The sequence below is a fragment of the Balaenoptera musculus genome, chromosome 12 (assembly GCF_009873245.2).
Source record: "Balaenoptera musculus isolate JJ_BM4_2016_0621 chromosome 12, mBalMus1.pri.v3, whole genome shotgun sequence".
NCBI classification, from domain to species: Eukaryota; Metazoa; Chordata; class Mammalia; order Artiodactyla; family Balaenopteridae; genus Balaenoptera; species Balaenoptera musculus.
Window position 1 is genome coordinate 53,519,732 of NC_045796.1, and position 21,914 is coordinate 53,541,645.

The 21,914-nt window shown below is 39.8% G+C and overlaps 1 protein-coding gene across 3 annotated transcripts in view; it reads right to left on the minus strand.

Moving 5' to 3' along the window:
• Positions 1-21,914, minus strand: part of CRYBG1 (crystallin beta-gamma domain containing 1) — a 207,587-nt gene that overhangs the window by 8,406 nt on the left and 177,267 nt on the right. For all 3 annotated transcript variants that reach the window (XM_036871435.1, XM_036871436.1, XM_036871437.1), the window contains 9 exons: positions 19,896-20,022; positions 17,029-17,064; positions 15,525-15,673; positions 14,686-14,812; positions 14,449-14,594; positions 6,241-6,367; positions 6,005-6,037; positions 4,983-5,095; positions 3,277-3,406 (listed from right to left, as the gene is read on the minus strand). In XM_036871435.1, coding sequence (XP_036727330.1) covers positions 3,277-3,406; positions 4,983-5,095; positions 6,005-6,037; positions 6,241-6,367; positions 14,449-14,594; positions 14,686-14,812; positions 15,525-15,673; positions 17,029-17,064; positions 19,896-20,022 — 988 coding nt within the window. The remainder of the gene's footprint in view (positions 1-3,276; positions 3,407-4,982; positions 5,096-6,004; positions 6,038-6,240; positions 6,368-14,448; positions 14,595-14,685; positions 14,813-15,524; positions 15,674-17,028; positions 17,065-19,895; positions 20,023-21,914) is intronic.

Here is a 21,914-nt window from a genome sequence, read left to right on the forward strand (position 1 = left end):
ATTTGGCCCGCTCATAAACTCCGTTTTCCAGAAAGTCTGGGTGGTTATACGCTTCAAAGCTAAAGCGAGGAAGGATGGAGGGCAGAAAGTTTTTCCCTTACATAGAAAGGCAGGTAAATGTAAAGTATTATAAAACGAGGAAAATATCCCAGGCATAAAGGAACAGGTATATATATGCCTGGAATATCAATTCTAATGGAATTTATTTTCAACTTTTCTGTTTTCTATTGAGATAAGAAGGGGCTGGAAAGCCAAGGACATAAATGGCAAGGGTCGGGGGCTGTGGTGATCTTTGGGGGTCTAGTGGTAATCTGCCTAATAAAGGAAGCTTCCCCTTGTATGCATTTTCAGATGTCTTTTTGTTGTTGTTTTTAACTGTCAATAAGAATGCTTCTGTGTATTCCCAAATTTTCCTGTAGGAATAATTGTTAGGAGAGAAAAAATAGGATGGAAGCCCCAAGTTCAAGTCCACTGATTTTCAGAAAAATGAAAAGTTGGCAGCTTATGCTTGTTTTTCAAATTACAGACCCTTATGACCCTAGACTAAGCTCTAATGATAATAATCCTAAAATCTTAAATGATACATGAAAAATTCCCTAACTTGCTTAAAGTTTTGTGGCAACGGTGTGGCACCATACTGCTTCATTTATGTGGATGTGCTCTGATGTGTAGAAAGATCTTGACCAGTAAACAGAGCAGATCAGTGTGTAGAGGGGATCTATGTGGTCTAGAAATTAGGTTGTATAAACCATATAAGAAGGAAATGACAGAAACTGTAGTAGTATTACTACTGTGCACTTTCGCTGCACTTTTCTCTGAGATGGCGTGCCAAAACGTTCCAAGCACTCTAATCTAGCGACAACCACCAAACGATTTTGAAGTACTGTCACAATTAAAATATACATTCTTAATATGGGTAAAGTATTCATTTCATCATAATCAAAACTTAAAAGAACATCATCTGTAAATGTCAAAAGTGATGTGAGCATACATGCTAAGTTCTGCTTGAAGGAAGGCATTTGAAAGCTTTAAATCTAAAGTGGGTTTGTTTTTTTTTTTTTAAATACTTGTAGGTTGCTTTTAGAATTCCAAGCAGGTTAAATATCAAATTTTTAGATATTTTTTTATTTGTAAGTTAATGAATCTTACCACATCGTTTTATGTTTCACTGCTACTATTTTCACATCTCAAGGAAGGTCAACATTTTTGTTATTTGAACGGGCAGGAGGGGATGAGAAAAAGCCAACTCACATATGTTCCTTCTACCTTTAAAGCTAAAATCACCAACTACATATGTTTAAAGCTTTTTATGAGATATCAGCTACCAAAAACTAACAAATACTTCCCAAACTGTCAGATACACCCAGACTTTAACATCTGAACATTATCTTGCAGTATTGTTCTATTGAATATTGCTTTGTCTGCATTAAAATTAAAGATTTCGGGGCTTCCCTGGTGGCGCAGTGGTTGAGAATCTGCCTGCCAATGCAGGGGACACAGGTTCGAGCCCTGGTCTGGGAAGATCCCACATGCCGCGGAGCAACTGAGCCCGTGAGCCACAATTACTGAGCCTGCGCGTCTGGAGCCTGTGCTCCGCAACGAGAGAGGCCGCGATAGTGAGAGGCCCGCGCACCGCGACGAAGAGTGGCCCCCACTTGCCGCAACTGGAGAAAGCCCTCGTACAGAAACGAAGACCCAACACAGCCAAAAATAAATAAATAAATAAAAATAAAAACTAGTAAATTGGCCACATAAGATCTTTAAAAAAAAAAAAAAAATTAAAGATTTCTCGTCAAAAAGGAGCACTATAATCTGGATCGGCACATACATGAGAAACTGACAAAAGTCATTTCATTGCAAATCTCTAAAACAACAGAGGAATAGATTTAAAAACTATAAGGAATTTCTGCAAATCAGTAACAACAATGACGGGAAACTAAAGAGCTGGGCAAAGGATATAAACAGGCAATTCACTGAACAGAAAACCCAAATGACCAGTAAGTATATGAGATCTCACCAACAGTGAAACGCAAACTAACACAACTTCTACCCCATTCTTTCAAACTGACAAAAGTTAGAATGTCAGAGACTACGCCATTCTTTCTAACTGACAAAAGCTAGAATGTCAGAGACTACGCCATTCTTTCAAACTGACAAAAGCTAGAATGTCAGAGACTACTCAGTAGTGGCCATGATGCTGAAAACTGGAATCCACATGCACTGCCAGCAACAGTGTAAAGTGGTGGAATTCGGTGGTACTTACTGAAGGTTGCACATTCATGCATGTGAGATCCAGTAAATCCACTCTTTTTTTGTTTGTTTTTGGCTGCATTGGGTCTTCGTTGCTGCCCACAGGCTTCCTCTAGTTGCGGCGAGCGGGGGGCCACTCTTCATTGTGGTGCGCGGGTTTCTCATCAAGGTGTCTTGTTGCGGAGCACGGGCTCTAGGCGCGCGGGCTTAAGCAGTTGCGGCTCGCGGGCTCTAGAGCGCAGGCTTAGTAGTTGTGGCGCGTGGGCTTAGTTGCTCCGCGGCATGTGGGATCTTCCCGGACCAGGGCTCTAACCCGTGTCCCCTGCACTGGCAGGCAGATTATTAACCACTGCACCACCAGGGAAGTCCCAATCCACTCTTTAATATATATCCACAAAAGATCCCAGGGTAATCCATTATGCTGTATGTACATGATCCAGTGGTAAAGAATCTGCCTTACAATGCAGGGGACACGGGTTCAATCCCTGGTCGGGGAACTAAGATCCCACATGCCGCGGGGCAGCTAAGCCAGCGCCCTGCAACTACTGAGCTTGGGCACCTCAATGAGAGAGCCCGAGTGCCGCGAACTACAGAGCCCACGCGCCCTGGAGCCTGCACGCCACAACGAAAGATCCCGCATGCCTCAACAAAGATCCTGCAACTGAGACCCGATGCAGCCATAAATAAATAAATTAATTAATTAATAATAAATAAATAAATCTTAAAAAAAAAGAAATAGGGCTCAGGGGTGAAATGGAAAAAAACAAAGACGGAAGGGCCTTGAACTAGCCCATGATTGTGCACTGTGCACCATGACTGACCCAACACTGCCCCTGAGGTCTTAGAAAACAGCAAACAGTTTACATTTTAAAGATCTGGAAAGAGACCAGGGTAGAAAGTTGTCCACGCAACTATTTTTTTCTGCCTCCAACTTTGTCCTGAGTAAGCCCACCTGCTGGTTCCCTTGCTCTGTCAGCTGTGTGACCATACATCTCTGTAACGCTATATTCACCCTGACATACTTACGAAATCTATAAAACGAACAGACTTGAAAGTTGCTTCAGGCAGGCATCCCATTGCAGACAGCGAAGGATAGTGGCCTTCCTCCAACACGTACTGATTACCCGAGAAATTTTCTCCGTCATATGCAACCCAGCTATAAAGGAAAAACCACACACATGTATAAAATGTAATTTGAGTCTTCCTAGTCAAGAAGTCTGATTTTTAGAGGTAGCTGCCATACAATAAACACAATGCTTATGGCTAACAGTGTTCTCTCTGCAAAAAATGTCTGGATATATTTACTGCATTTCATCTTGTGGCAAGTTAATATTCATAATAAGTCATTTGGGAAATAAAGCTTTTTTCTCCATGAAATTATTAATGCTTTCACCTCTCCACCTACCAGCATTCCTTGCACCTCTCATGGTGCCACCATTCTCCCAGCCAAGGTGGTCCTGTCAAGCCCTTGAGTCTTCGAGTCTTTTCTGGATACTCCTTCAATCTTCATAGCTAGTCAGTCACCTAGGTCTACTGTTTCCTCCCCAGATTTCTCCCTCACCCCTTTATCCTCATTTCCAACACCTCTGCACTGGGCCAGGAGTCAAAATACCACAGTGACTTAGACAAGTCACTTAGTCTCTCTAGCACTCAGCATTATTGATAAAATGGTGATTTATCATGCTTCCCTAGAGGAGTTGGGGGTCTTTTTGTTTTGTTTTTGTTTAACCCAACACATACTTATTGAGGAATAATCGTGTGTCAGGTATTTTTCCATTGCTGGGGATATAACAAGACAAAGTCCCTGGTATCTTGAAGTTTATACCATAGTGAGCTGAGACGGACAATAAATGAATAACAAAAAAGTACATGTCTGGTAGTAATAAATGAAGCAGCATATGGGACAAAGGGAAACTAGGACAGAGGTGCAGGTATGTGCTAATAAACAGTGAAGCTTCATATAAATCTATGCATTTGAATGCAAAGCCGGTGCTCTTTCCACTTTGCATTGCCAAATGGCATGATGCTGCTGTTCAGACCATGAAGAACTCTATGATTAAAGGCATTACTACTACTACTGCTACTACTACTATTACTATTATTGTTATTCAACTTAATTCATCACCTTTTGCACAGATTGCTCCAAGGGTTTCCTGATGCGTTTCCCTGACTTTGAGCTCCTTGCCTTGCCCATCTTGTGTTTTCCTTTGGCATCCATCTACATTCATATGCTCAGGAGACTCATCGCCTGAGCCCACCCTCCCTGTCCAAACTCACTTCCCCTCCCCCCAGTACAAAGACCTCCCAGCTAGAGAGGGCGGTGTGCCCCTCATCGGCATCTCCACTCCAGCCATGCACTTGCCTATCATGCAGAATGCCTACCCTACTCCTACCCACCTGTAAAAAAAAAAAAAAATCTATCTTGGGAGGTGCCTTAGAGATGATCTAAAGTCCCTTTACAGATGACGGGAGAGGCCTAGAGAGCAGAGAACCTGGTCTGAGTCCCATTGCACAACGAGGTGGTGATCTTCAACTTCTCCCACCCACACTGATGTCCACGTCCTCTGACGCCCAGCACTCAGTGCTCTGAAGTCCACTTCAGTACTCGCATGGTCTTGTACTATGCGGTGGTCTCATACGGTACCAAGCTCCTACAAGTGTATTTACTTGCTGATATGTGGATCCTGTTTTCCCCCACTGGTTGGGCTCTGCCAGTCCACTGTTTTGCTTACCTGCCTCCTAAAACTCTGCAAGACTTGGCAGAAAATGACTCATCAATTTGACTTGTTGTTTCTTCAAAACACTGACTGCGACCTTGAAACTGTGGTTCCGAAAACAAGTGAACCTTTGAAAAAGTAAAGGGAAATACATAAAATTCTTTTCCTAAACACATTAACTCATTCAGCCTCTGAAATGATAACCAAACATGACCTGTTAACTTTTGTTATCGTAAACTGGTATGAATTTTATAAGTCCTTTAATTTTTTACTTCTACATTAATGATCAATTAGAAATACTTTGCACCGTTCGTGATTGTTTAATTTCATTCAGAGACATCAAAGGATAGTCCAACAATAGAGGCAGCTTTCTACAGAACACCCTCTTGTAACAAGCTGTGAGGCATTTTAAAGCTTTATTGTGGCCAAAAGTAATTGTTAACAGTTCTAACATTCACAAGAAACTATATTTTGGAAACATGTAGTGCAGTTTTCCTCCCTCTGGATGGAAGCTACCTGCTGACTTATTAGACTCTTTTGTATGCCAATAAAGGAGGCTACAGTGGTGTTTGTGCCTCTGTAATTATGGCTCTCTGAACACTTCCATTAAGTAGTCTTTAACGAATTTAACACTTCAGTTGATACAGAGTCAGCATTCAAAAGGCTTAAGTGAGACACCATATAAAAGACACTATAAAAAGCCTAATGCAGACACAGCAAATATGAACATTCATTTTGCTGTTTTCCACAATAACTATATGCTATTGTTTGAAATACTAATCCTAGTGTATTAAACTCTGATCCACTGTAATGATATAAAAATTTAACTTTTTATAAGAAATATTTAGATATGGGTCAGTGCTATCAATTAAGCCTTACTGTAAACTTAAATCTAATTTTAAAATATAGTTATGCTTTCAGGCACAAAAATGGGTAAAACTAACAATATGTTCCCAAGTGTATGATGTTTTACACATAAATTCAGCTTTTTAACAGAAGGTTTTTAATTATGAAAGATAGAATGTTTGTTAAATTACCTGATTTCGTCTCCCTGGGCTGGTGAAAGAATCCTAAGAATTTTTAAAGGGAAGAGAAAAGGAAATGAGTAGGGCAGACATCTTGAAAATTTCTTCTGTGGATCATTAACAATTACCATTAAAAATAAATAATCTCAGGATAGTTTCTATAGTTAAGTATTACATGAACCAGAAGCACACATTAAGGGAATCCAAAATTTAGTTAAATATTCTCAGAGAAAAATGTAACTCCTTACCAAACATATGGGTTGAACAGAAGAGATCTTATAATTTTTGCCTCCCCAGTCCTCAAAGCTGGTATAAGAGCCTTTATCCAGTATATACTGTTCTCCTGTGAAGTCAGGATTTTCATAGGCTACCCATCTAAAGAAACAAAAAACACTGACTCGTTATAGTTCATAGTTTACATTTGCAATAAAACTATCACACCCATTTGGATAAATATACATTGTATAGCAACTTTCATTTGTTTTACTAATAAGTAATCTGAAAAATTTTTCTGGTTCTCCATTAATCTTTTAGGAGCAGATAGATTTGTCTGTAGGACAAATCAAAGTGGCAAGTGAAAGAGTATCTTTACATGAACCTTTTGGTGTTCCCGCTTGTCAAATCTTATTCCCTGAGAAAACTCCAGTAAGGCTATTTCTCTATATTTCTTTCTAATTCTATTCTAAGGAAACAATTTGGACTTTCAAGAAGTAGCTGTGAAAGTTCTTTTAATAAGCAAGTAAGAATTCTTTTTGTTATCAACATTAAAGTATTTTTCCAGAAAGATACTACAGGAAGCTATGTCTCTATTACACAACAAACCACACTGGAAAAAAAAAGCTGACATTAAAAAAATGCTTAAAAAAAAAAAAAGATCATAAAACAGCTAAATAGTGAAAATTTTGTTTCAATCAGGATTTCCAACATGACACAACTATGTAATAAGCAAAATTGAACAAACTCTTGAGAATACTAAGAATGAATCTCTTTTGGAATGTTTTCATAATTGTTATCTTTTAAATGATCCATACTCAGAGAGGAAAATCAACAAAACCAACTTATTGATGCTATTTCTTATCCAAAGATAAAGTCTTAGAAGGGAAAAGAGTTTTTCAATTCTGTTATATTCGAGATACTCAGTGTTTCCTCCTCAGTTAATTCATTGCCCTATATTGATCCTCTCACAGCTTAAAGGAATAATACCTCTATGCCCATATATATGCTCAGAACTTTCCAAAATGCATTCACATCTATTATCACATTTAATCTTTTAGGGATATAACACAGAATAACAAACCTGACTCCGTATTGGATCTAGTCCTTTAGTTCTAACCTTCTTGTTCTGTTGCCTGTGCTTAGTCATGCTGCCTCTGCAGCTTTGTAAAGGAATGCTGCCTGTTGCCTGAAATATACATGATGGTCCATTCTCTAGGCTCTGACCTTTAAAGCTTTAGTGTAAAACTTTTCCATTCACATAGAGATAAATCAAGTTGCAGAACAGAAAATAACAACTGTCTTGTGGAGGTTTCTAGGAACACTGTGACCAGACCCACGTGGACAGCTGCAAGAACAAAGGATTCCAGCACCAAGAAGCTGGCAACAACCTACCACAGCCCCTCGCCTTTCAGTATAAAAGAAGCCTGAATTCTAAGTCGGGGAGGATGGTTCTTTGGGCCACTAGCCCACCATCTTCTCTGTCTGCTGGCTTTCTAAATAAAGTCACTATTCCTTTTGCCCCAACACCTCGTCTCTCGATTTACTAGCCTGTTGCACGGCGAGCAGTACGAGCTTGGACTCGGTAACAGGGAGGTACTGGTTTTCACAGTTTACTGAAAAGAAAACCTAAAGACACAGAAAAAGTAATTCATTTATTCATTCAACAAACTGACTGGCCATTTACCATGTGCTGGGAACTAGACTGGCACTGGGAAGGCAAGATGAAAAAAAGACAAAATCCTTGCCCTTGAAAGTTCAGAGATGGGTAAGAAGCATCACGTGGTATTAGCTGTTGGTGTTTGTTCTGAATGGGAAGTGACCTGTCAGTCAGTGGCCAGGGATGAATGAACCCTTGACCGAGTCTCCTGAGGCTCACCAGGTCTCTCCACCTCGTGACCCCCAACTGCCACCTACCCTTGTAGTTTTTTCATTTACCTTTCCATAAGCCATACCTAAAACAGCCCACATGCTTCACAATTAGAACAGATTACAATTTTACTATCTAAAGGGCTTGACTTAAAAACTCAAGTGCAGTTATTACTTGGAAATGAGCCGCCATCAGAAGAACACTGTAAAAATCTCAAGTGATAATTAGCTATGACAGCTGACATCTGTGGGCTCATTTCTGCTGGCCAGCTGAACGGAGAAACTGCTGTAAGCACCAATCACAGTCTATTTCAGAAAATACCGCTTTCCCACTTCAGAACCTCACAAGCAACTTTAAAATCCTATTCTTCAACACTGTGAAGTGAGGAATTAGGTAGGAGGCCTGGTTCTAGGTGTGGTCATGACATTAACGTTCAGATAACTTTAAAGAGGTCATTTAACCTTTGTGAAAGTCCGTATTTTCATTTTTGTTTGTTTTTTTTGTTTGTTTTTTGTTTTTAATAAATTTATTTATTAATTGATTGATTTTTGGGTGTGTTGGGTCTTCGTTTCTGTGCGAGGGCTTTCTCTAGTTGTGGCGAGCGGGGGCCACTCTTCATCGCGGTGCGCGGGCCTCTCACTATCGCGGCCTCTCTTGTTGCGGAGCACGGGCTCCAGACGCGCAGGCTCAGTAGTTGTGGCTCACGGGCCTAGTTGCTCCGTGGCATGTGGGATCTTCCCAGACCAGGGCTCGAACCCGTGTCCCCTGCATCGGCAGGCAGAGTCTCAACCACTGCGCCACCAGGGAAGCCCCGTATTTTCATTTTTAAGTAAGGGCATTGACCAAGATCCCAGTGTTGACGGGGCGGGAGGCTGTACAGCTCACAGGTGCCTCTGTGTGCGGCCTCTGTTCACACAGCCTTTGGCTTATCACGAGTCATGAAGAGAAATGACAACAAAGCGGGAGCCCGGAACACTGCTATGTGGGGAGGAATTTCTGCAGAGCAAGTAAATCTACTTTACAAAAGCCAAGACCTAAAAAAAAAAAATTAAAGAGGATAAGACATATGACAAAAAAGTATTCCTGGCAAGGCTCTGGGTCTGTAGCAAGTTAGAGGGAAACAGAGGGCGTAAAGTCCTTTTTGCTTGATTGTTTGACTGTAAGGTTTGGAGGGAAAACAGCCAGTGAGGAGGGAAAGACTGAATACGCAGGAGAGAAGGTGACAACTTAGCAAACCTTGGATGACACTTTAGCCAGTGCTTTTTTTTTTTTTTTAAACAAGTGTGAGTACTGTATTTCCCTATAAAACTAAAATAAGTTACCTGTAAGAAAATACCCAACACCCAAGTATGCCTATCTAACCCGCTGAAGTTGAAAAAGGAAAACCATTTATTAAAATGTCACTTGAATTGACAATAGTGTTGTTTTCCTTCCAAGATGCAGCCCCAAATCCAAAACTCATTTCTGAGATTCTCTGGTTATATCTATGATCTAGAGTCTACTTATAACTTATACCTGAAACTCTTAAGAAAAAAACTCCTTCCTGTCCTTGTTTAAGCATATTCTGTACATGTGAATCAACACTTCTCTATCTATAAGATTGCCAAGTATAAGTACAAACAGGTCTCAGCCTGCTGGGGTCACTGCTCAGAATTTAAGGGCAGCAGGGCAAACCTGCCCTTCTGTGGAGGGAAAAGGAAAAAAACTCAAAACCAACACTTTTTAAAAAAATCTGGACTCTAGAAATATTTCATTTTGCTGTTGAGTTTTTAAAAAATTAGCCCAGTTTCCACTATTTGAACAAGAGGACAGCACAGAACTAGAAAATGATTAGGAGGGATGTGTAAAGGCATCTCTTTTGATGTTTCAACAAGAAACAAAATGCGGTTCCTAAATCCTCATTTGCTGGATTTGTGAGGATCCTTCCTGAAGCCTGCTGTCGGTTTCAGAGCTAATTATGAGTTTACCACCCAGGGAATTTATTATGCATGTGATAGTGGTACATCTCAACCTTCCTATCCTGCAGGGCTCAACTCCAATGCTACCTCCTCCAAAGTCTTCCCTGTATCCAAACTGGAAATTAATCTCTCTCTGCCGTGGATCCCCAAAGCACTTAATCTTTGTGTATTTTGTAGCAATAATTAGGTTTCATATAAATACTGTAACTTCTTTGAGGATATAATACAATGCTTTGCACATAATAGACCTCAATAAATATTTATCAAATGATTGACTGAATGAAATATGAGGAAGCAGCTGGCCCTGGTAAGTACAGAAGCGCTTCTACAACCACAGAATTTAAAAGGAAGTTGTGTGTGTGTGTGTGCACACATGCATGCCTCCTTTCAACTTCCTCCCAACAACAAAACTCAACTGCTACAACCAAAAAAAAAAAAAAAAAAAAAAGCCTAAGCCAGGAAATGTAACTAGAAATGACTAAAAATAGAAACATATAAAAGCAACATTTTATAAAGGAAATGGATTTTAAGTAAATAAGGGCTGGTTAAAAAAGAGAGACTGGCTCCAGGCACAATAATTCTACAAGTGCTAACAGCATCATCTACAGAAATGCCCTAAGGGAATTCCACCCAGCATCCTTTTGCTTCCTCTGCTAGGGTACGTAACTGGGCTCTGACTAATGAAACCAACACACCTGGTGAGTATGAAAATGTGCAACTGTTTCCCCACATTGAGTTGGTCATTGTATTTTCCCTCTAAATAATTCACTTTAAAGGCAATCAAAAATACTATAGAGCCACAGCAATATTTCAGATAACTTCTGAATGCCGTATCATACCTTTTGTCTATGGCAGATTCTAACATGTTAGGGTTCCAGAACAGGACCCAGGAGAAGGCATTTCCTGCTAAGAATGGAAGCCCCAGAAGTCACTGAAGTCATTCTGTCAAGATGGTGCAACCAACACAAGAATTTAGTGAACATGACTAACACTAAAACAATATTACATTGTAGACACATCTCAAATATCCAGGGCCATTGTGGGAAGCCCCTTGAAATACAGTAGAGTTGAGGTTAGAATGACTCATAGTCTATGTTACTCATAGCATAAGAGCCTAACGCCAAACGTTTTCAACAGAATCAGTGTCAAATGATTTCATATGACCATTTAAGAATACTCTCACTTATAACAAATTATAACTGACATCAGCCTGGACCATAAAAATAATTGTGTAACTCACTTTAACAGACATCTGCTTTTGCCAATCCAGTATCTGTACCCACTCTTTCTGATGTTCCTGGGGAACTCCTCAGCCCTATTATACACTAGTAGTCCCCATGGGACTGACCCTATATCTCAGCTGCAGGGCTGGGCATGTAACACAGGCACAGCCATCTCCTTGGCTACAGTAATTGGTTCAGACAGGTGCACATGACTTAAGCATACAGAATCAAAGTCAAACCTGGAACTTCTGTGGGAAAGAGAAGCTTTCCACTAGAAGCAGTGAGATCTGAGAACAAAGCAAGATGGTGCTGCCACAGGTCCCAGATAGAAAGTATAATAGGGAAGAACAAATCTGACTCCATATTGGATCCTTTTCTTTACTTTAACCTTATTGCTTTTGCTACAAGTTAATCCCTAAAGGGATGTTGCCATAGCTTAAAGTAAACAAAATAGCCCACCTCTGGGAACCCTGGGAACTCCCATGCCCAAGTGTTAAGCTAAAATACTTTTGTTTGAGTTCACAGGAAACATCCCCACCAGGTCCACCTGGCTGCAGAAAAGAAGAAATTAGCACATCCCTTGGGGAGGCTGGTCAGAACCAAGAAGTATTTGCAACAACTTATCAGCTTTTTTACTTTACCTCCTCACCTCCCCCTGTTTGTTCTATAAAAGAAACTAGCATCCGAAGCCCAGCAAGATGGCTCTTTTGGACATTGGTCTGCCGTCTTCTCAGTCTCCTGGCTTTCCAAATAAAGTTGCTATTCCTTGTCCCAAGACCTCATCTCTCCATTTATTGGCCTGTTGTGCAGAGAGCAGTAGGAGCTTCAACTCGGTAACAAAAATTACCTGCCTACAGTGAAGCCAGCATAGCAAAAGCGCAGTCAAGAGACAGAGGGAGATCAAGTCCTAATGACAGTGTCTGAATCCCTTCATTAGCCGTGACGGAAGCAAAATCCTTCCCAGGACTTTTCAGTTATGCACGTCAATGTATTACATTTTTATCATTTATGCCAGTTTAGACTGACCTGCAGTCACTTGCATCCCAAAGAGTCTTGACTAATCATCTTTCAATAAAAACTTACTTTAGCATTAGTAAAACATTCAACTGCTAATTCCAGGTACACTGAAACAATTATTTTTATATTAAAATAACACAGAGCCCAGAAATGAACCCACCTACATGGTCAATTAATCTACAACAGAGGAGGCAAGAATATACAAAGGGGAAGACAGATTCTTCAATAAATCATGTTGGGAAAACTCAACAGCTACATGCAAAAGAATCAAATTGGACTACTTTCTCACACCATATAAAAAAATAAACCCAAAATGCATTAAAGACTTACAGGTAAGACCTGAAAGCATAAAACTCCTAGAAGAAAACACAGGCAGTAGGCTCTTTGACATCAGTCTTAGCAATATTTTTTTGGATGTGTCTCCTCAGGCAAGGGAAATAAGAACAAAAATAAACAAAAGGGACCACATCAAACTACAAAGCTATTGCACAACAAAGAAAACTATCAACCAAACGAAAAGGCTGCCTACTGAATGGGAGAAGATATGTGCAAACAATGTATCTGGTAAGGGGTTAATATCCCACATATACAAAGGACTCATACAACCCAACATCAAAAAAGTAAGCAACCCAATTACAAAATGGGCAGAGGACCTAAAGAGACATTTTTCCAAAAAAGACCTATATATGGCCAAGAGGCACATGAAAAGATGCTCAATATAACTAATCATCAGGAAAATGCAAATCAAAACCACAATGAGATATTGCCTCACACCTGTCAGAATGGCTATTATCAAAAAGGCAACAAATAACAATTGTGGGTGAGGATGTAGAGAAAAGGTAATCCTTGTGAACTGGGTGGGAATGTGAATTGGTGCAGACAATGTGGAAAACAGTATGGAGGTTCCTCAAAACGTTAAAAATAGAACTACTATACAATCCAGCAATTTCACTTCTGGGTATTTTTCCAAACAAAAAAAAACACCAATAAACAAAAATACTAATTCAAAAGGATATGTGCACCTCTATGTTCATTGCAGCATTATTCACAATAGCCAAGATATGGAAGCAACCTATTTATCTACATGGATAGACAGATGTGGTGTGTGTCTATATATATATATATAAATAAATTATATTAGCCATGAAAAAGAATGAAATTTTGCCATTTGCGACAACATGGGTGGACCTAGAGAGTATTATGCTAAGTAAAATAAGTCAGACAAAGACAAACACCATACGATTTCATTTATATGTGGAATCTAAAAAACAAAACAAATGAACAAACATAACAAAACAGGAAACAGTCACAGATACAGAGAACAGGTGATTGCCAGAGTGGAGGGGCGGGGGAGGCTTAGTAAAATAGGTGAGGGAAATTAAGAGGTACAAACTTCCAGTTACAAAATAAATGAGTCACGGGAGTGAAATGTACAGCATGAGGAATATTATCAATAATTATATCTTTGTATGGTGACAGAAGGTAACTAGACTTATCATGGTGATCATTTTGAAATGCATAGAAATATTGAATCACTATGTTGTACACCACAAACTAACATGCTGTTGAAAGTCCAATTATACTTAAAAAACAAACTCATAGAAAAAGAGATCAAATTTGGGGTTGCCAGAGTTGGGGAGTCGGAGGGGAGGGGGAGTTGGATGAAGATGGTCAAAAAGTACAAACTTCCAGTTATAAGATAAATACTGGGGATATAATCTAGAATATGATTAATATAATTAACTCTGCTGTACATTATACATGAAAGTGAGGAAATATAATGGAGCAGGTGTAGGACCATAGGAAAATCAAATGGGACTTTGTCCCAACCTCAGGTTTCTAATGTTAGATCACTATTATTATTTGTTTCCCATCATAAGTAATTCATGAGTTCTTTCCATGAAGAATGACAAGGGAAGTGGATCTGTAGATTTCTATCATGAAACTCAAAAGCCTGCTCCAATGTTATATTACACATAAAAAAATACTATATGAGAAAGATTTTAAAAAGCAGCTATAAAAATATAGTGGCAGTAAGTATTAAATGGCTGACTTAATGTTTAGTTTTTGAGATATGTACTTATTGAGTGCTACTCTGGGTCAGAGACTCCATTACTTTAAAACAAACCAAAGTGAAACCCATATTTAAAATCCCAATTGGGTTATTGCACTTACACTCCACTCAGTACATTAACAGACTGTGTCTTCACTCCGTATCCAGTCTCCTTTAAATTAGCAACAATTCCTAATACATCAATACTGGAACCTTTGGATCCAAAGTTTTTTTCACTGTACATTATCATGTGAGCATTTGAAAAATCCTATTGAGAAAAAAAAATTCAAAATTCAAAGGCTAGCCGTTTATTATCCCAAAACGCCCAAGTATTAGCCATTAGCTTTTCTTTAACTTACACCTAATATAGGTCGTAAAGACTGAAGTTCTCCACTGTAGCCTCCCCAGGCATTCCAGTCCTTATATTCTCCTTCTTCAAGCAAATACTGATGACCAGTAAAGCCAGGCTTCTCATAAGCGACCCAACTACAACAAAAAGAACATGAAGGAGTAGAAATTTTCAGTAGTGTTAAAGTATCAGTTTCATTGACAAATATAAATAGCTATAAAGCTAGACATGGACTCATGCATTATGACTATTGGAATGCTTCCCTAGCATTTAAGAGAGTAACAGAATGGCCCCAAGAAATCAACCTAAGACGCATACACCAACGTTCCGAAAAGGAGTATGGTGGGGTCAGTGTGCATGCGTACACGTGTGTCTGAACGTGTATGTTTAAGAACTGACTCAAAAGAACTTCAGCAAATAAAACTGAATGAACTTTCTTCGAATAGTAATTAAAATATTGTATATTTTGGGCTATTTACAAGCCATTTTCAGTGTACAATTCTAAAAGAAATATGTTAAGATCTATAAAGTACAAAATATGATCCTACAAAATAGAAAGCAAACTAACTAACAGTTCAATAGTTTGGAGCATAATATTAATAAACAAGATTGTAGATTTGATCAATCTGGATGGGCCAATTTATCAGCCTTGCTCAGCTGAATGACCCCAAACCAGCCCAGCAAACTGCTGGGTCAGATCCAGGTCACAACTAGCTGAAGAAAACATGTTTTAAATTCACTCTACCATACAATCTGGAATGCTATCTTTGGGAGAGAGAGAACATGTTTTTTTTAACTTTATTAAAGGGAATAAAAAGAAATCCTTACAGGTCACTCCTGTCTACTTACATGCCTCTTAGAACTTTCATAGATCCCACTGATGTAAGGGGCAAATGTTCATCTCCAGTTGTTTCACCTCCTTCCATGATAAAATTACACACCTCTTTTTCTAGTTCCATACATTTTCCTTCAAAGAAAGGCTTTTCATAAATAACTACCTATAACATAAATGAGATATGCTAGTAATTTGTTAAAAGTTAAATATCTTAATAGCCAAACATTAAATTAGTCACTTAATATCACTAAGTCCTGGAACACAAATTAAAATTTTCTAATCATATTTTTTAAATTAACTAAATAACAGTATCTTGTAATTTTTTAATAAATTTATTCATTTATTTTTGGCTGCATTGGGTCTTCGTTGCTGTGTGCAGGCTTTCTTTAGTTGCAGCAAGCAGGGGCTACTCTTTGTTGTGGTGCGCAGGCTTCTCATTGCGGTAGCTTCTCTTGTTGTGGAGCATGGGCTCTAGGCGCACGGGCTTCAGTAGTTGTGGCACACGGGCTTAGTTGCTCCGTGGCATGTGGGATCTTCCCGGACCAGGGCTCGAACCCGTGTCCCCTGCCTTGGCAGGCGGATTCTTAATCACTGCGCCACCAGGGAAGCCCCATGAAATGTAATTTTAAAAATCAGAGGGCTTCCCTGGTGGCGCAATGGTTGAGAGTCCGCCTGCCAAGGCAGGGGACACGGGTTCGATCCCTGGTCCGGGAAGATCCCACATGCCTTGAAGCAGCTAAGCCCGTGCGCCACAACTACTGAGCCTGTGCTCTGGAGCCTGCAGGCCACAACTACTGGGCCCACTCGCCACAGCTCCTGAAGCCCGCACGCCTATAGCCCGCGCTCTGAAGCAGGAGAGGATACCATAGTGAGAAGCCTGCGCACAGCAACAAGGAGTGGCCCCCACTCGCCACAACTGGAGAAAGCTGCGCGCATCAACGAAGACCCAGTGCAGCCAAAAATAAATAAAATAAATAATTTTTTTTAAAAAATCAGAATTTTTTTTCTGCTGCGGTGTAACCTGAAGTCAAGGTTCAAAAGACAGTTTATGCATAATTGGTTTTTGTTCAATGTCTAGAACTGATATGTAGAATTTTGCTCAGGCCAAACTAAGGAACCAAAGTATTCTAAGTTGCTTTAAAAATGAAACAAACTATAGATCAAACTATGTGTCATAGATGTGTGAAGTAGAACTAACAGAAAGAGCATTTGGGAGTAGGGAGAACTTGTCTTGAAAAGTGAGGTTTTTCCTTGCTGACTGGCAAGTAGCAACAGGTCCTGCAGTTAGTAAATAAAACCACAAACTACAAACTTAATACAACAACGAACCCTTTGAGCCACGGCTACGCATACTGTTAGTGATAACTGGTGCCGTTAGCATCACCTTCCAGCCTGAAGGATGCCGTGTAAGTTGGACAACTTCCTTTGGCTGCAATTATGTTTTATGGAAGCTGATATGTAAAATCACACCTTCATGGAGATGGAACGGGAATAAAATTTTTTAAATATATATATTACCTTTGGATCTATAGGGAATTCAACTTTACGGCCACCCTGAAAAGAAAAATAACATAATAAGAAAAGCGGTTTGTCACTGATAACGTTACCATTTTCTATTACCCACGGCAGCCTGCGGTAAGCCATGGAACTGCAGAGCAACCACATTCCTGTTTGTTTAATCAATGTTGAGACAGTTCTAAAATTACCAAAAATGCAGGGAAGATATGAGGAAGACTGTCTAAAGCAGAGTCTCACAGAGGCGGTCTATAAGCTGAATCTGTACGGTAGCTGTGCTTTTTAACCAAATAAGTGTTAGGGTTTTTTCTGTTTGTTTGTTTTAACTCAGTAAACTTCTCAAAAAAAAAATGCATACTTCTCACTTACCTTAAAAAGCAGTCCTAAGATCTGACATCTCTGGACCCAAACTCTCACAGGCAGCAACCTTCACCTTCTGCACTTATTAACTGGGCTCACCCTCCAGCCAGGATACAGGCTCCAGTTTGCCTGTCTCCACCTCTTCCGCAGTTCAACTCCCTGCCAGCCTACTCACGCCTATTTGCTGCCTGGCCCCGGAGGCATTTGATTTTGCAACCGCTGGCTTACAAAACTGTCGAAGTTCCCTCAAGTTCACAATATGATCTGAAGGACTTTTGAAATAACCAAGTAAACTGTTAGATAAATTTAAAGCATCCCAAAGGATGGGTCTATGGGGGTTGCTATACTTTTATAATAAAAATGTTTTTTTAATCTAAAAATCTTACTAAAAATAAACCATAGAAGAGGTATCTCATACAAATATTAAATAGGGTAAAAGTTAAAATCAGCAATGGGAAATTAAGAAGGATATTTTTCACCTCTATGTTTAAAAGCCTTAAAAAAAAAGTACAGCCAAAGATGCTCAAATACAGCAAATGACCTGTAATTATAAAGTAATGTGGGTGATTTTATCAACAAACCAGGGCTCATACAGGCAAGTAAGTACGCTTTTCAACAGTAATCCTTTTTGAATGCTGTGAACTTCACAGTTCTGCTGCATATCATTAAAAACTGCCTTCAGCCCACTACTGAGCATGTACCCTGAGAAAACCATAACTCAGAAAGATACATGTAGTATGGGGTGGTGGTGGTGGGATGAATTGGGAGATTGGGATTGACATATATACACTAATTTGTATAAAATAGATAACTAATAAGAACCTGCTGTACAAAAAAAATAAAATTTACTTACGTAAAAAAAAAAAAAAAAAAAGAAAGATACATGTACCACAAATGTTCACTGCAGCACTATTTACAATAGCCAGGACATGGAAACAACCTAAATGTCCGTCAACAGACAAATGGATAAAGAAGATGTGGCACATATGTACAATGGAATATTACTCAGCCATAAAAAGGAACGAAACTGAGTTATTTGTAGTGAGGTGGATGGACCTAGAGTCTGTCATACAGAGTGAAGTAAGTCAGAAAGAGAAAAACAAATACCGTATGCTAACGCATATATATGGAATCTAGAAAAACGGTACTGATGAACCTAGTGGTAGGGCAGGAATAAAGATGCAGACATTGAGAATGGACTTGAGGACACAGCGGGGAAGGGTAAATTGGGACCAACTTAGAGAGTAGCACTGACATATATATACACTACCAAATGTAAAACGGATGGCTGGTGGGAAGCTGCTGCATAGCACGGGGAGATCAGCTCGGTGCTTTGTGACCACCTAGAGGGGTGGGATAGGGAGGGTGGGAGGGAGACGCAAGAGGGAGGGGATATGGGGATATGTGTGTGCATACAGCTGATTCACTTTGTTATACAGCAGAAACTAACACAACGTTGTGAAGCAATTATACTCCAATAAAGATGTATTAAAAAAAAACTGTCTTCAAAACCTGAGGCGATTCTCTCATACATTCATAAAACTAACAAAACTTTGTTCTTTGAAAATGGATTTAACTTTAGAAAAAAGCCCAACATTATTTGCATGAAGACCAGCAGACATCTAGGTAATTAAACTACAAGCTTTGGCAGGAGGGGTAAAATTAAGATAAAAAAATTATCTTCCTGCCTTTCTAATTTGTCTCAAACTGCCTCAGAAGACAATCACAAAGTGGAATTTCAAGAACACGTCTGTAACAGGAGCCTCACTCATGCAGTAGGTTTTTAGTGAGCACCTACTACAATGCAGCTCAACATGGGGTCAAAAACAGGTGCAGCCAGGATCCTCCCAAGGCTTAGAGTCTTGCAGATGAAACAGACAAAGAACAAGGCAAAATACAGGGGAAGGAAGCACAGGCCCTTTCTAAGGCAAAAGCTTTGGAGAACAACACTCATTCCGACATCCAGCTCCAGGGCCAAAGCTGCCGCCCAGCCTGGCCTCCTGTCACTACAACTGGCTGGTCCGCAGCAAGCCCCGTCCTTGCCCAGCTCCGCCCTGGATCATGCAGTGTACTGACATCTCCATCTAAATTAATCCTGCTTCGTTTATAAGACCCTCTTGAATTATCGTGAAGCTCTCCCAATTATCCCCCTTCTCTTTTCTACACACCTACAAGTTGGACTTTATCTGTCCATCCTCCTGTTTTTCCACAAAGGTTTAATTCTTCACTTTCTCATTTCTGCTCTGGGCTGAGCTTTTGCACACACATCAGCGGCTCTGCAAGGCCGAAAACACCTTGAAGGCCAAGGCCATGGGCTTATCCACATTTTTTCATCTGTAGCATCTAGCAAGTTAACCTTTCTATTATTTCTATCTAGCAATAGGTCCCATCTTCTACATATTTGTTTTTAAAAAGTCTACTTTATTGCTTTAAAGTCACATCCCATGAATTATCAAAGTTAAGCAAAGAATTACTGATTCTAAGAACACATCGTTGGATTCCATCTTTACCATTTTCAGAGGCCGCATGGATCCAATGTACGCCTCCTCTGTATCCCAGAAGGATAAGTCAGGGTATTCACCAGGTTCCAGGATAAAAGGGACACCCTGAAATCCAGGCTCTTCGTAAATCAGCCATCTAAATAAGTACCAAGGAAGGAAGAAATAGAGACAATTCATCATTTCTGTCAGTGGGACACAGCACCCCACTGATGAGAGAGGAACAGAACAGGAGAGGATGTAGATCTGGATGATGTACAGTTACACTTAGGTAATAGAGCAACATTAAACTCAAGGAGGAATAAAACATTATATGCACCTCTTCTTGAGCTTTTACTAGTCTCCTTGGCTTGGCTGTCTTTGTCCACTTATTTTACTTTCTACTATGAACTGCTTCAAAGTGTAAATGTCTCTATTACTTCCAAGTAATTAAAAGTAGTTATCTTTTGCACTATGTGTGTTTAGAGAGGCTCTACCACGGAGATCTCAAATGTTTTAAAAGGTTACATCTCATTTGTAACCAAAGAATAGGATGTTCCACCTAATCATTTTTCACAGTCAAAAATTAATAACATCTAGCAAAAGAGCTTACAAGGAACGCCACTCAGAATTCTACGTAATCCTCACAACAATGCTATTGGGAAAAAATACTATTGTCCCCATTTTACAGGTGAGGTTAAGTAAATTGCCCAGGGTCACACAGCTACAAGTACCAAATGCAGGGCTGATCCTAGCTGACTCCGAAGCCAAGCTCCCAATCATTCTTTGACAGCAATGCTTCTCTTTCCAGAGTGCACTGAACGTAATTTCACAATGACTCAAGGTCATCGCTGTGAGCATGACTCAATGCACGGTGATGTCTGTGGGGCTTTTCAAAGTCTAAGGCTGCTTGTTCCCAGGCCCAAAGCTTTTTGAGTTCTTGGACCTGATTTTTATGGCTTTTCAATAGCACACCCTTCTATCAGACTTGTCAGCTGTCACTTCTGCTGTGGTCAGGAAATCAGAAGCCTCACCCGCCTCTTCGTAAACAAATAAGGAATTCTTGGTGATCACTTACACTCGACAATTCTTTAAAGCATCCTAGTTGGGGTAATGTGACCATGTTTCCCAGAATACTGAACCAAGAAGAGGATGGCTGTAAAGGCAATCTTTTACCAGCAAAATGATTCTGATTCTCCCCTCTTTGTTTTTCTCTTGTTCACAATTTTGGCCCAAGGGCATATTTTTGGTGATGGTTTTTGTTAAAGATTCCCCGGGATAAATCAGTAACTTCGTTCGACTAATTATACAGAGTTTTATAATCAAAATCCCACTGAAGACCTGTCAACATACACACACACACACACACACACGAATGCTGAGAGGCTGTCTGTGGTGTATGGGTGAGGGATCAAAACTAATCCACAGGGTTAGAAGTCAGGATAATAGTTACAAGGACAACCAGGAGAAGGCAGGAATGGGGGGGAGCTTCTAAGATGCTGGTTATGTACTATTTCTTGATCTGAATGATGGTTACACTTTGAAAATTCACTCAGTTTACACATGTATGATTTGTTGTGTACCTTTTAATACAAATGTTATATACACTTCAATAAAAAATTAAGGGAAAAAAGAGACATCTTTTAAATATCACTGCAATATCCCTAAACCACAAGAAAGCAGAAGCTAAAAGTGGGGTCCTCTAAACCTCCTTTTGTTTAAAGCATGACAGTTAAGGATGCATTACATCTTTTTTGGAGCTCAAAGCTCTCACAGGCACACCACACACTGATGCCCTAGCTAAATAATGGCAGCTTGTCATAAATTGTGGTATTTGGCTAACTAGCCAAGGGCCTTGAAGTCTGCCTCTTCACAAGTAAACAGGATGAATTTTTCACAAACACAATGGACAGCTCATAAACCAGTGATTCTGAGATTCTGACATGATGCTTACTGAAGTACCCTTTCATTAAGTCTTTCCTTCTATAGTTTGAGTTCCGAGAGTATGTATTCATTCATCTGATACTAAATATCTCACTTTCCTTGAAGCAC